General features: G+C 36.4%; 1 protein-coding gene across 1 annotated transcript; it reads right to left on the bottom strand.

Moving 5' to 3' along the window:
- Positions 1-757: 757 nt before the first annotated feature.
- Positions 758-13,739, bottom strand: LOC146138412 (calcium-activated chloride channel regulator 1-like). Its single transcript, XM_083394593.1, has 23 exons — positions 13,584-13,739; positions 13,188-13,325; positions 12,919-13,069; positions 12,632-12,746; positions 10,884-11,064; positions 10,541-10,792; positions 10,006-10,227; positions 9,466-9,576; positions 9,205-9,384; positions 8,870-9,097; positions 8,175-8,339; positions 7,596-7,698; positions 7,351-7,430; positions 7,185-7,287; positions 6,687-6,795; positions 6,168-6,310; positions 5,664-5,850; positions 5,262-5,436; positions 4,285-4,507; positions 3,572-3,673; positions 2,904-2,958; positions 970-1,052; positions 758-816 (listed from the first exon to the last, which is right to left on the bottom strand). Exons 1-23 carry the CDS (start codon positions 13,737-13,739, stop codon positions 758-760), a joined length of 3,321 nt encoding a protein of 1,106 aa, XP_083250719.1.
- Positions 13,740-14,256: the final 517 nt, after the last annotated feature.

Genomic DNA, 14,256 nt, shown 5'->3' with positions numbered 1-14,256 from the left:
GAGGTTAAAACTCATTCCTAGACTTTTTCAAAACAATTGCTACTGTATACACGCTTTTCTGTTCGGTAAAGGTAACCGCAGTTTTTGCCAACTGGCTGTTGTGAAAAATGTCGCATACTTGCATAAAACGGATATGTGACGGCAGTTACCTTCCATGGTGCAAATAGCAAGGTATTTACAACACACATAGCATAATAAAGACAGGACTTGCTGCATTGCGAGATATTTTAAGCAAAGAGCGCTTGCAAAACAAAATTTATCTGATAGGACCTTTTTCCAGCCCCCAGAAGAAAATAATAGAGTGAATCAAAATAAATTTGAGCTTCTTAATTTAAGTGACGCGCCCACGAGAAAAAGGCGATATTTTCTTGTTGACCATTACTTTTTTAAACTACCGTTTACTTATGGAAACCCGCTCATAATCTGATGCGATTGTTTTACTTGAGAAACCGCCACTCAAAATTTATATTGAACAAACAGCGATAGTCGCACCACAAACATAAATCACAAGACCAATAAACAAAAAATCAGTATAGGAAAATTATCAATGAAAAAAGTATTATGTATTTTTACAATTTTGTTTATTAAATTGTCTGAAAATGAGACACAGCTAAGAAACAGATGGCCAATGCCTTCCTTATCCCAAGAGAAACAAACAGTATCCAGGCGATAAGGCAATTGTAATGTAATAGCAAGTAACTTGAAGGAAGGTATTTTATAAAACGCAACATTTGAAGTCTTTAAGGCACGAACATCGTTATTTTGCCTTTGAATTGACATCGAATTCATCCTTCTTCATTGGAATGTGACGTGCATCTGCGGCGTCAGCAAAAATTAACAAATATTGTGTATCATACAACAAAAAGTGAAGAAGCATAATTGTATTAAATAAGACCCCGCCCGCATTAAACATGGACGAGATTTCAATTACGTGTCTGATTTTGTTAATTTGAGTAAGGTTGTAATCACCTGGATCATAGTCGTCGAAGGATTGATTAATTTCTTCATTAATCTCCTCAAACTTGTGCTGTTCGTCCCACATAACCTGCAATCTGGACAAGAAAAACCTTTCTGTTCATCGAAAAATATAACGAGAGGAATGAAGTGACGCAGAAAAGTGTTCACATATATCAAAAGCAAATGTGGCGAAATATTTTATTGGTATACACCAGTATAACAAACAAAACATTTACTAAACGTGCCCGAGCCTTGTGGATAAAAACTTGAAACTAAATATATAAACCATTTCTACCAGGCATAATTATTATTAATACAAGCCCCAAGAAAGATAGGCTATACATATACATATGGGTTTAACAACTGCGATCTAGACTTTGAAGCTGCTTTTAGATCAACAATTACGGCTTACGTATCATTAATAGACAGAATCGGCGAGTACTTCTATGATAATTATCTACTTTGCTTCAAAGTTTCTGTGTCCTATGGGGGTCCTACATTTTCCTCATGGTAATTGACATAGGATACTTGTACATACAAATATGTGTTTTTCATTTCTTTCTACTATAATCTTTTTTTGTATTTTACCGTATCAGTAAAATCAGAAAGATAAAACAAATTCACCAATATGCCACCTAGATTTAAATAAACAAACAACATTTGTTTGTTTTTGCTTACTTTAAAATAAATTAACCTAAATAGCCTTAAGTCGTTCTGAGTGTATAGATGTCTAAAATACACCCTGTTAGAAGAGTTTAAATTTATATCCTGTAAGATTCAGAAAAACTTGTGAAAAGACACCCCGATATTAATGTCTAATAATGTATAAAGCACTGGATGACAGTAAACGTTGCTATAGTGCACTTACAGTCTTACATGGTCTCGTTGTCAGAATTTCGGCTGTAGGCCCGGGCTAGCAACTTTATGCGAGGCTTGTTCAATTTCTTTATCGTCATCGGTGTGATAAGAAGCAAGCACAAAATACGTAATCTCAACATCTAGTTTTAAGCGTGCATTCAAGGAAAACCTTTCGCTTATTTGCAAAACTGTGCTGAAAGTATTTCTGTAATTACGCAAGGCTTCAATCGTAACTATATGCAGCTATAGGCTTAAACACGACACATCTATTTATTTGTGCTCATATCTGTTTTACATGAAAATGAGACAGCTGGTATTTCAAAATTGCTAAATTTAACACCATAGTCTGGCATACCCAGCTTTAACACTGATAAGCGTGCCGTGGCATTGCTTTATAACGACAGCATACGCTGCGTCGCACACTCTTTCCAGTTTGTTTATAATTAGCGCGGATAATTATGACTTCCGTTATTAGCAAAATGAAGGACTTCTGTGTTTATTTCTACGAAAACTGGCAAATTCCCCCACTGGTAATTTTTATCAGATCAATGCATTAGTTATATTAGACTGCATCTTTTGTTTGTATCACATTTTGCTAAATGTATTTTTAGTTCTTACTTAAAAGGATTTATGCAAATAAGTAAAATGTAAATCACTACTTCTATCTACAAAACGATTTAGACTCGCGTCTAGGAATAAATCTTTTCTATATTCTTAGTTTAAAAGATGAGCTGAGCATTTTTAAGAGTTATCATATTTCGAAGCACGATAAAATAGACTTTTAATACCCGCAGAGTATTGATACAAAACTGGATTTAAACGATAACCGTTGTTAAAGTTTTTGGACAAGAGATAATCACAGGTTTATCACGCTAGCTGTCTATTTAAAAGTAAGACTCAAAAATGATATTCTCTCAGTCATCATTAACTCCATGTATTCCTTAACCGACAATTATATGCACCAAGCCACTAAGCAATTTAAATGAATTTCAATTCAATTGATGAAAACGGAAAATGCATTATTTACAACTATACGCTACAGATAAATCTATGAGCATCCAGGCACATTTTGCGGCCAATCGCAATACGATCCAGATGGGTTGAACACCAAACCACTAGGACAGTTCATCTCGATTAGCATACCTAAAACACAAAAGTTATAAGAAAGTTTGGCTTGTCGAAAATTCAAACAAACTACGAATACATGACTTGAAATAAATATTATAACTAAAAATATTATTTAACTTTTATCAGCCTGATTTGACAAAACGTTAAGAAGCACATTTCACTTACTAGAACACGGGCTTGATGAATAAAATCACACATGAAGCTAACTCTGTTTTAGGCAACCAATCGATCTATAAAACTCGCCTGTATAAATGCTTTTATCTACTGCCAAAACGTTCATTATTAACTATAAGGCAATCGTTGTAATAAGCTTATTTTGTCTGAATTCCAAATAGGGTCATCAGGTGGCACTATATAGAGAAAAATTGTCGATAAAGAGAAATCATGCTTCTACTTCGTGCATTTCAATTGATTTAATTTCTACTTTGACCTGATCAAGCACGATTGATCGAAAGCTTGTCTAGATTTTAATACAATTTTTCGTTATAGAGTGCCACCTGATTACCCTTTTTAGAAATAAGACAAAATAAGCTTTTCACAACGATTATTAACCTAAGCGTTGTTATAGATTGATTTGCAGCATACAATGACAAAATATTTATGATGCTCTTTTTTTTTTAACTGTTACCTCCGTTGCATTGGTAATAACTCTGACAGTTGGATTTGTTTTGAAAAGGAGCGGAACTGATTGGGTTTCCGCTTTCGTCATAACAAGAGGGCACACCAGATGCTGTAACAAGAAATCTATTATAAGCCTAAGTAAACTTTTTGTCGGATAATATGCAGTTTAAAACTTAAAATAAAACAAATGTCATATCGACCTCTCTTCATTATTTACGTAGGCCTTCAATGCCCTTTCACTTAAGTATTTTAATTTACTTTTAATAATTGAGTACAATCTCTGTGCAACAGAAACACAAACACTAAAACAGCTCTATTAATTTGTGTTGGTGCTGCAGTTGCAGTTAACAAGCAGTGGAGAAAAATCACACCCTCAATAATAAAGTAACAGCTGTCGTGTCTTTATAATATACGAATATATTAAATCTCAAACGATTAAAACATTCTTAAATAGGTCCCTACTTCGAAATTCCCAAATTAAGCACATTTAATGTAGGCCTACACAAAATTCGAAACACTATGATAATTTGGTATCGGATCGGCACCGATACCACCATAGTATCGGACGATTTACCGATACTACCACTTGTCATCAGGTATTTGTTCTTATTCGATATTATCGGACATCCCTATAGTTATTACTATATATTTTTTTATACGAGTGATATTCGAAGATGCAGAACTTACTTTTCACTTGGATAACATTTGCCGCTCTTTTACCTGTTGTTGTAGTAGAAGATGCTGTCGTTGTTGACGTAGGTACGTTGTTAGTTGTGTTCTCTTCAGTGGTAGTTGGCAATCTCGTTGAAGTCGTTGTGCTTACAATCAAGTCAAATTCTTCGTTGCATTTCGGCACAAGGGACGGATGAACGCAAACGGACAAACTTGGGTCAAAAACCGTACCAGGCGCGCACGGCATGGTTTTCAGCTCACCGTTCGTACACTGAATACGGAAAAAAGGCAAGCAAGTAAATCAAGAAACCGCACTAATCTGTATCGATTGGCAATGTAATTTCACTTAGAATGATTTGTAAATTTTGATTTTATTAAACAGATTATGTCCGGCCACTTTCATTGCGCGAATCAAAGCCACACGGTAGAAAATTTGTGTTTCGTTTAATCCAACTTTCTAAACTGTCATATTATTTCCATTTTATGTGCATTTTATTTGTACATTTTCAAACAGCTATATGACGTAATCCTGCCAACTCAAAAGCGATGTGAACTGTTAATGTTATGGCAGACTAAATTGTATCAATGTAATTCAAAATTATATTTTATTTCGCTTAATTTCACTTTGTTTTGTTTTGTTCAAATTCACTTCAGCTCACTTTATTTGTTCTGTTGCCTTTCTACTTTTGCGTCTTCCACTTATGACTACTAATTGCTTTCCGTATTTGTTGGAATGCTAAAGGGCGACTCCTTCGTTTTTACAACTGCTGAAGCTAAAGAACTCCGGCAGTGTGGTTTTACGCGTGGTGTGATAAAGTGCAGTTGGTTTTATGAGCAAGCTAGCTGGTGTACAAGCCAACCACTGTGCTACAGATTATCTCAGTGTGGGCGTTCGCGCCACACAGCCATTCTGATAATAAATAGTAATGTTTAATTTGAGTGCAACACCCGGTCAGTGATAGGCCGTCAAGCAAAGAATAAAATATGGCGCAACATAAATACGATCGTGATAACGTTTTTCACACCTGGTAATATCGCAAGCAGTCCCCAACTTTTTCGAAAGGCTTGGTACTCTCGGGATACCCAGCATCGTCCATGCACGAAATTGCCGGGGGTCTCAGGAAAGCGTTCAACACCGCTACGTTGGAAACTTTACCCTTGTTGCCAAAGTCGTCTACTGCTCTGATAGCGAAACCTACCCTGTAGGAAAACATACGTGCCCGGCTCTGATCGGTGTTGTAGTTTTAGATAACTGCTGCGATTATAATTTTACAATGGCGTTCGTCCTAATTTGTTTCAATAGAGAAATAATTTGGAATGCGTTTACACCGTCTGTAAATATGCCAGGACCCTTTTGAAGGCAAAATAACTATAGCTGTGGGAGATTACATATTATAGGAAAGTTGATTGTACGACGGATCTCTTACATCACCATGTCATTTTGCTGGGGAATGTCGTGAAGTCTAACGACAACCGTTTCTTTGCTGTAGGCGTTTGTAGGCTGATGCAGATCGCCTTGTAGGACCATAGGGTCGGTAATGGAGTGAGCGTTGTCGAAATCGTCAAGAAGGTCGCTGGTTGTGCCGTACTTGTACCTCAATTCGTACAGAGATGCTAAAAAACAAATGGTTAATGTATACCAATGGTTCTCCACGAGAGCACTGGAAATTTAGTCTGACTGTAGAATATTCCTAATAACGTTAGTACTGGTGTTGTTTTGTTTTTAGGACTAGTTTTTGAGCTGATTTCGTTTAGAAAAGTGCCAAGTTATATATATTAGAATATTTAAATCCAATTGTAAACAACTATATCTTACAATAGTAAATAAATCACAAGAATGTGTCATTTTGCAACAGTATAGGCTATACATAACAAGGATCGCCTTAAAATGTCACTTTATTAAACCTAGAAAATTAAATGTAAGTTAACACCTTTTCCGATGGTTGCATCGTCACCAGGAGCAGTGAAGTTAAGTCTTAGACCCTGGTTAACGTCCAGCATGTCGATTTGCTGCGCTTTCAAGTCAATGATTCGACATGGTGGAATAAGATCGTTTGAATGACTGCTTTTCGAACTGAAAGTTAAAATTTTGGGAGAAATTGTAAACTTAAACAAAAATCGAATTCCTTATTAGTCATACTATATCGTTTGCAATTATCAACTTTTGTCACAAACTGTGAAAATTCCATTATTGTGTGTTTCATATCGGATAAATGTCCAATGTTAAGTCATTCTTTTTAATTATATTGATTTGTCTTTAGTTTTTGGGGCTAAAGCTCGCCATACAACAAGTTTACCGATTGTATTTCTGTTTTTGACAATAGCTTGGAATTCGGACTTTATTGTTGCTTGGTGTAATAACTCAACTTCAACTATAGTTACTTTCCGAATTGTCTAGAACTTTAAAAATAGCGAAACGATTTGTTTAACATACTGTTGCTTCAACTTACCCAGCGTGACTGAATGCTCCAGGTGAAGCAACCCTCGTAAAAGCCCCAACTTCTTCAGCAGTTGCCGGTGGAGAGGTTTTAGGGATGTTTGTGTTAAGGACAACCGTACCTTGAAAAAATATTATTTTATCAACAATAGGCTACAGTATGTCTGGTGATGTTAAAAATGAAGAATTATTCGAAAACGTTCAAAATTAATATCCTACCTATATAGGCTTTTATAGCCCTTCCGATGTAGCACACAAGTCATTTTGAAACGACTTAAATCCTACTGTAGTCAAACCATTTGTTAAAAAGTAAGTCTTATTTGAATAAATAACAAGTCCGTACCTTGGCAAACATGTATTTATTTTTTAATTTGTTTCAGACATTCTCGATAAAAAACTGACACGTTAAAAAATGACAAAATATTGTTTTGTATATACCCCTTGTAAACATTCTATATTTATCTTTCCGCGGAAAAACGATTACATTTATCAAGAAATTGAACTAAATCACCGTCGCTTTGCACATATCCATAGTTGATGGCCGCTGATGAACCGGGCCTGCCTTTTTCGACCTCAATTTCTTCGGACAGTTCGCCGTGACCTATGACCTCAATCTATTCAGAAAACGGCTATACAGTTTATTCGTTCAATGAGTTTTGTTGTACAAAGCAATTTACCTGGATGGAAAATTTTCCCGATGTAGAAAAGTCGCCGAAATATCGATTGTAGACCCCGTCGGATTTTCTGGTGTCTGGAACTGTATTTAGAAATTTAAGTATCTAATGTATTTTTACTCATAGAAAAGCATGCTCATATAACCAAAACTCTTAGTGTTTTTATCTAAAAAAAAGACATAAGTAAAGCCGTTCTTTATTTTATTAAATGATTAGCTATAAAATCACCAATAAAACTCAATCTTTACCAGCTCCGTCATCCTTCAAGTTCAAATTGGTAATCCTGCCATCTGGATGTCTAACTTTGGCTATGACCTCGACCCCAAGTAAAGGCTGATAACCTTTTGAGACCTTAAATTAAAAGAAAAATGTAACAATTTCATCCTTCTTCCATATTTAAAAAACACACTGAGACAAAATGTCACTTTGTTTAGCATTAATATCAGTAGAAGTCCACCTGTTTGATATTAAATTTTACTTTGTTATTTGACGGCTGCTGCGGCCAAAGTGTTTCCTTTACGGAGCCAATGTGTGACTTCGAATTAAAATATTGAAAGAGTGTGACCTTTAGCATAGGTAAAATATGACCCTGCCTAACCCTGATTGAAAGTTATGTTATGGTGTTACAGATAGTTTTGTAAACATATAGTAAGTTTAATCTTCCCTTTTTATCATATAGCGTCTTTATTGTCGCAAGAATTAACAAAAACATAAAAAATAATGAATTTTTTTAAATTCCGTAAACATCTAAATTGGTTCCATACCATACACAATCGAAAATTTAGAAAAAGCTTGGTATATAAAGGAAAAAGATAAACATGTTTTACCTTTGCATAAATAACAATCGGATCTTCGCTCGTTTCGTTGGCTACGAAAAATCCCGACTCGACATCTATTGGAGGAACTTCAAATCTGGCGGCCTTTGACGTTACAACGGTTGTCACTTGCTGCGCATGCGCACCGGCGGAAATCACAAATGACCAAACTCCAGGCTAAAGAATACGTTCTGTAATTTTTTTCTGTTTACAGAGATGGTTTGTTATATTTAGTGCTATATTCAAACTAATCTTTAATTTAGGCATGCTCTTAAACTTGTATAAGCCAAGTATAAGAATGAAAAGGATGTATTGTATACTTGTCCTTTATAATGCCAATTTAAACAATAATCTACTACACCAAATATTTTTTGTATTAATGTTAACGTCTATTTTAGGTTATAAAACCCGTCTACTGCAGTTTGTCGCTAATTGCCAATCAACCTTAATTGAGCGCGGTGCGGAAATAATAATTGCAATTCCTTTAGTCGCTCCATGTCGCAAAACTCAAGCTGTTTAAGCATGTTGCTGGCGGTTTAAATAAGGCATACATTTCTAGCGATAGGCATTTGTTTTCCGTTACGCTCAATTTAGCCGTGTTTTTTCGAGTAGAAAATTCACTGAACAGTATCTACCAGTAAAAAGCGTCTAGACTAGAGTTATTTCGATAACAACCATAAGTTGAGCTTTTGTTGAATTTGACATACCGCAGCGGTTTGTGGAATCCTGAACGCAACAGTTCGAAGATCCACGTCGACGACGGCGTCGTCATTCGTATACAGGACTCCGTTTGGGTCTATTAACGAGATTTGAGGGGAAAGCCAATAATTCGACCACGTGAACGAAAATGTCGTTTCGTTCCCGATTGAGGAATCCATCACAGCCTGGCCTTCCAAAGAACTACGATAGTTCACGTAGTACGTATCGGTAAGTATCTATAGAAGACAATACAACGTACTGTAAAGCTTACTAAAATTAGTTAGTAAATACACTCTTGTTTAAACTGGTATGTCACATTCTCCAGCAAGTAAAATCGACTTACCTGATGGGACTTTTGAAAGACGTCGCCATTATTTGTTTTTGCCAAAGCGCTAAATGCTCCCATTACCGAAGAAAGATCCGAGGCATTCACGAAATGCAAAGAGCCTTGAGTAAGTTCCGTCAATCCTTCCAAATATCGGTTTGGTGTGTTACCGTAGAAAATTGTATTGACAATTATACCCTACGAAAAGTTACTGGATAAAACACTTTAACAAAGAGGTAGGATACGCAGCAATATTAATTAGAACACTCTAGTTTTTACATTTTTGTAAATTTCGTCGTCAACTTCGTAAACATAGGGCCCAGTATTTTCATCACCGTCTGTAAATATAATTATCTCCTTCGGTCCTTTTGTTGTGTCGCTTTCCAAAACCTGAAGAAAGATCGAATTATTATCTGCGTGAAATTTTGTTTCAATAACCATAAGGGATTTTACATTGTTTAGCAAAACTAAATGATCCCAGTGTGCACAATTTGATTTTAGGAAACATGCATGGAAAGGCGGATGTACGGGGGGACCACATGGCTATCCCCCAAACTGTATTTAGTGCCTATTTTAACTAAGTAAATAAAAAATTCGCCTTGTCCTAGCCACGTGGCCATTTATGGTTATTTTAGACTACGAAGCCCGACAATGCCGGGTTCGTCGCTCTCCCAACCAAACTAGCACAGAGGGAGGCAATTCGAGAAACAATCATAGCGCTAAGTCAGTTACCTACTGCATCCTGTTCGAAATTACGATTTCATATTGAAGGGGATCTACCATACAGTAGCATACTTTTATTTTGGAAGCAAAACTTACTTGGACAGCCTGATCCAGACCGCATCCAATGCAGGTCCGACTCCGAGTGCCAGTCGGCAAGTTGCGGCTCATTGCTCTCCTATCCGACTTGCTGGTTAGTTCAGAAAGCTCACTAAGCGTCCTTGATTTGGCTTCGAACTCCACGATTCCAACCTTGCTGCCCCTCGGCACGAACTCGTTTATAAACGCACTCGCTGCCGCTTTCATGTAGCTGAAGTGTTGCTACAAAACATACATTGCTAGAGAAATCGAAATTATTCATCATTGAGCGTTTGGAAGCAAACGAAGCAGTGCAAATGAAAAACGAAAACGACCTGACAAATTCATGCTGGTGGCAAATATTCTACGCATATTTAATGATATTTTTGTTACTGTGTAAAAATATCAATGATTTGTCAATACATTTTTAAGATTATTACAACATGGCGCATGGAATCTTAGTGAATATTAGTAACGACCTACATAGAAAATTGTGAAATGTTTTTTGACAATATATTTTTGTTTAATAATTTCTGACCATGAGACTACAACCCACTTTGTCGTTCATGCTGCCAGAAACATCCAAAGCAAGCACAATCTTGTAAGCTCTCTGCTGCACAAGACTGAAGGTCGGAGTTACGTCGTACACCGTGTTGTTTGGTTGGTTTCTACCGTCCGCAAAGTCCGTGGATGACATGATAACATCCCATTCGCTCCTCTGATCACACAGGAGGTTATGCTCACTAGGGGCATCTTTGTTGTGGAGGTTCTTCGGATCCGAGGTGTCGTCGTGATCAAATGTAAAGAGCTACAAGGATGGTGGGTAATTAATATAAACAACAATGTATCGGCATACGGAGTATTCGGAAAATAGCACACGCTGGAATAAGATAAGTTACCTGCTCGTGATATTGGTAGGACATGATAGAAGAATGCACGCCGGGTTTTTGTTCTTCGAATGGAACGAATACACATTCGCTATCTGGCAACCAATTGTTTTCTTTCACATACTGGCAAGTGCTCGTTTCTCCGGTATCAAAATCGATCAGCAGGTTTTCTCCCCGTATTGAAGAAGGACTCCTTTACGAAAGTCGCTTTTTAAGTTTTATGGCGAACTGGCATACAAACCAGCCAACATTATTGACCCATCTTTTACGTCATTTTAATACCTCTTTATCATAATTAATATTTCCGTTGAAGAACGATCTGGTAGTAACACGGTAAAATTCATCCAATGTCGTACACAACATATTTAGCAGAAATATAACAGTGAATACATACACTAGACTAAATACTACTTGTTGTACAGGTTACGTTGTATGTTTCAATACTATGCCTATAGTCATAATGCATAAACGTTGCAAATTGTGCGTTATTGTACGTAGAATATACACTGATTTGTCGTGGTAACAAAACTGTAAGAAGCTATCACGCTATTGCCTGTGTTCTATATGTTGTAAATGTCTGTGTAAGTGTGCTGATACGTCTTGTTCTGTTCGAAGATTTAATAAAATGGTATTTGCTGTTTAAAAATAACCGAGTATAATGTTTAGAATAATGTCTAAAATAGACTGGCTAAATACTTTTTCACAATTAAAGTAAATCTTATAGCATACGGCCCATGTGAAAGCAGTAACATTATTACATTTATCAAATGCGCTAGTCGTCTCTAACAAATGCATATTTCTGCAGCCAAACCATTTTCGAGTAGGAATGCTAAAGATACGCTAACCCAAATGGCCCCAAATGTAACGAAAACCCGTGATATATATCGGTAATCATCATTCATAGTGTTTGTCAAAATTGTGGCCAATCATACGTCAACGCTTTTGGGTAACCAATACTATACTGCTTGCGAAATCATTGCCCAAACTCAAGTTTCACCAACAGCACCGTTTCGTTGTGGTAAAACTGTTTTACTTTAAGTGTTGTTATTGCGTACCGTATCATTGTTTTTGGTTGACTTGGCACCATAAGTGCTCATAGGGTTTAAAGGGTGTCGTAATAAGCAATAAACGTTTTGTAACTGCTGGCCCAATTAGTAATTTGTTCAAGGTTTTTACTGAAATGGTCTTTCTTCCAATGGCTCTCCCAATATAGCATATTTCTGTAACTACAGCAGACAACTAGTATAGTTAGTCCTTGCAAACGGGTCGTTGAGATCTCGATTTTGTATTAGTGGTCACCATAGCCAAACTTAAAACAACCTGGGCCTAACCATTTTTCCATCTCAATCAAATTATTGGAAGCGAGAGCCTAACTTGCGTTTAATGCCACAAAAAGCGCTCTAACCCCAGTCGAACAATAACAGGGTTGCTAAATGTCAACATTTGGCTAATTACCTCAATTTAGGGCAATTTTAGCAGGGTAGTGACAAAAGTAAAGTATAGTTTCTGTTCAGCGATTCATAAGACTGTTTTATCAAATCATGTTTGTTACAAAGTGCTACTTAAAGAAAAGGGGTTTAATTATCATATTTGTATTTGATAGTAATTATTGTCGTGTTCTATTTTTGCAGTAAGGTCTCGACGAAATGGCTTTAAGCACGGTATTCAATTCTAACGTTTGCATATTCATTTTTAGTGGAGTTGACATATGTTAGAAATTTTAAAATTTATATACATTTGTTAAGCTATCGAGTTTGTACCTGGTAGGCTGTATAACTCCGTCGTTGTCATAGTAAAATCGTGGATACCCAGAAGTCGACGTGGCATCGAAAATTCCCCAACGCAAGTGCGCCCACTCGTGGACAAACGTGTTAGCTGAGTAGGATAATTACACATTGTCTGTTTTTCATATATACAGTACATTGATTAGTTAAAGCACTCAATGGCTTTTGGTGCTTACCCGTTAAATAAAAAATATTTTGGGGCAATTTTATCTATCACAGGTTACGAATCACTAAAACACGTATATAGTATATATTAAACAAACCTTTTGGTCCATAGGTTGTTTCAAACACTGGGTCCATGACATAGCTGGGCGTTAGATGAATGTTTTTGCCAGGTTGACCGCATTGTCCAATTTGCTCTGTATAGGGCATATTTCCGTAGACAGGGTTTTCGGGGGCTATTACGACGTTTCCCTGCACGATTGTTACACTATGATTTGCACCAATATGTAAAATGCTTGTTTTATCCAATTACTTTTATTTATTTGTTTAATAAACTTATCAAAGGCGATTCGCTTTAAAATCTCCTTACTTTGTCATAGGTTTGTTTCCGTGCTACTTCGTACCGGTTGTCATTCCAAGTATCTGGAACAACGATAACGATGTTACCGAAGTAGGCTCTGTGCCCAGTTGCTTCCCACAATGCTCCAGAAGACGCTGTAAAAAGGTCCTGTCAAAAAACGTATATTTAGCATCAACTAAAAGCTCATTGAGCTCCAAGCCATGCGACGGCCGTTTTAAAAGTTTTAAATGGGGATTCTATATAAATAAAAGTATAAAATGATTTCTGTTTATCAAATACTTATAAAATAGGTTGTAAACAGTTTTTACAAGTGAATATATTTGTTATGTTTTATATTTGTAGCAAATATATTAGCCATGGTTTCTACATTTTAGCTTACAACCAAGAAAAACCCGCAATACCAACCTGCAATTTGTTGATAAGCGATAGATCTTCTTCGACGGCTGGGTTAATAGCTACGACCAGACCTTCGTATTTGTTGTCTTCTAGTCTAATTTCCGCCCTACTTCCCCCAATATTTAACAAAATAAATATTGCAATCAAAACGTTTAGCCTTTTCATATTTCCCAATTTCGCATATCTGTAAAAGTAGAACTTAGTTTTAAATATTCTTTGCCGTGGGGTTTAGCGGTCGTTTTAACAATTGACTATAATTTCAGACAACGATAAGCTTTTATATTGTTAGCAAGCATATGTGCGACGTGACTGGAGCCTTATTGACTTTTTAGTCGCGTGCCGTTGTGGTAAGTTTGGTCTAGCCGATCTCGCACGCAATGTAGGCCTAGTTCTTATTTTTCTCTTAAGTTAACTATGAACTTCTGTTGAAGTATTGACAACACGCCACCTAGGTCTCCTTGTCTAACTTTCCAAACACTTCAGCGCGGGGGTGTGTCAAAATTATTTTTAAGGGGGGGCCAAGAGTTGAACAAAAGTGAAAACATATACTTAAGCGTGTTACTAACGAGGTTTTAAAATTAATTTAAGGAGGGCTAAGAGTTGAACAAAAGTGAAAACACAATACTTAAATGTGTTACCAACGGGGTTTTAAAATTATTTTTAGCAAGTGGCAAGAGTTGAA

This window comes from Ascidiella aspersa, chromosome 7, assembly GCF_963924565.1.
Source record: "Ascidiella aspersa chromosome 7, kaAscAspe10.2, whole genome shotgun sequence".
NCBI lineage: Eukaryota > Metazoa > Chordata > Ascidiacea > Phlebobranchia > Ascidiidae > Ascidiella > Ascidiella aspersa.
This window is presented reverse-complemented; position numbering and strand designations above follow the sequence as displayed.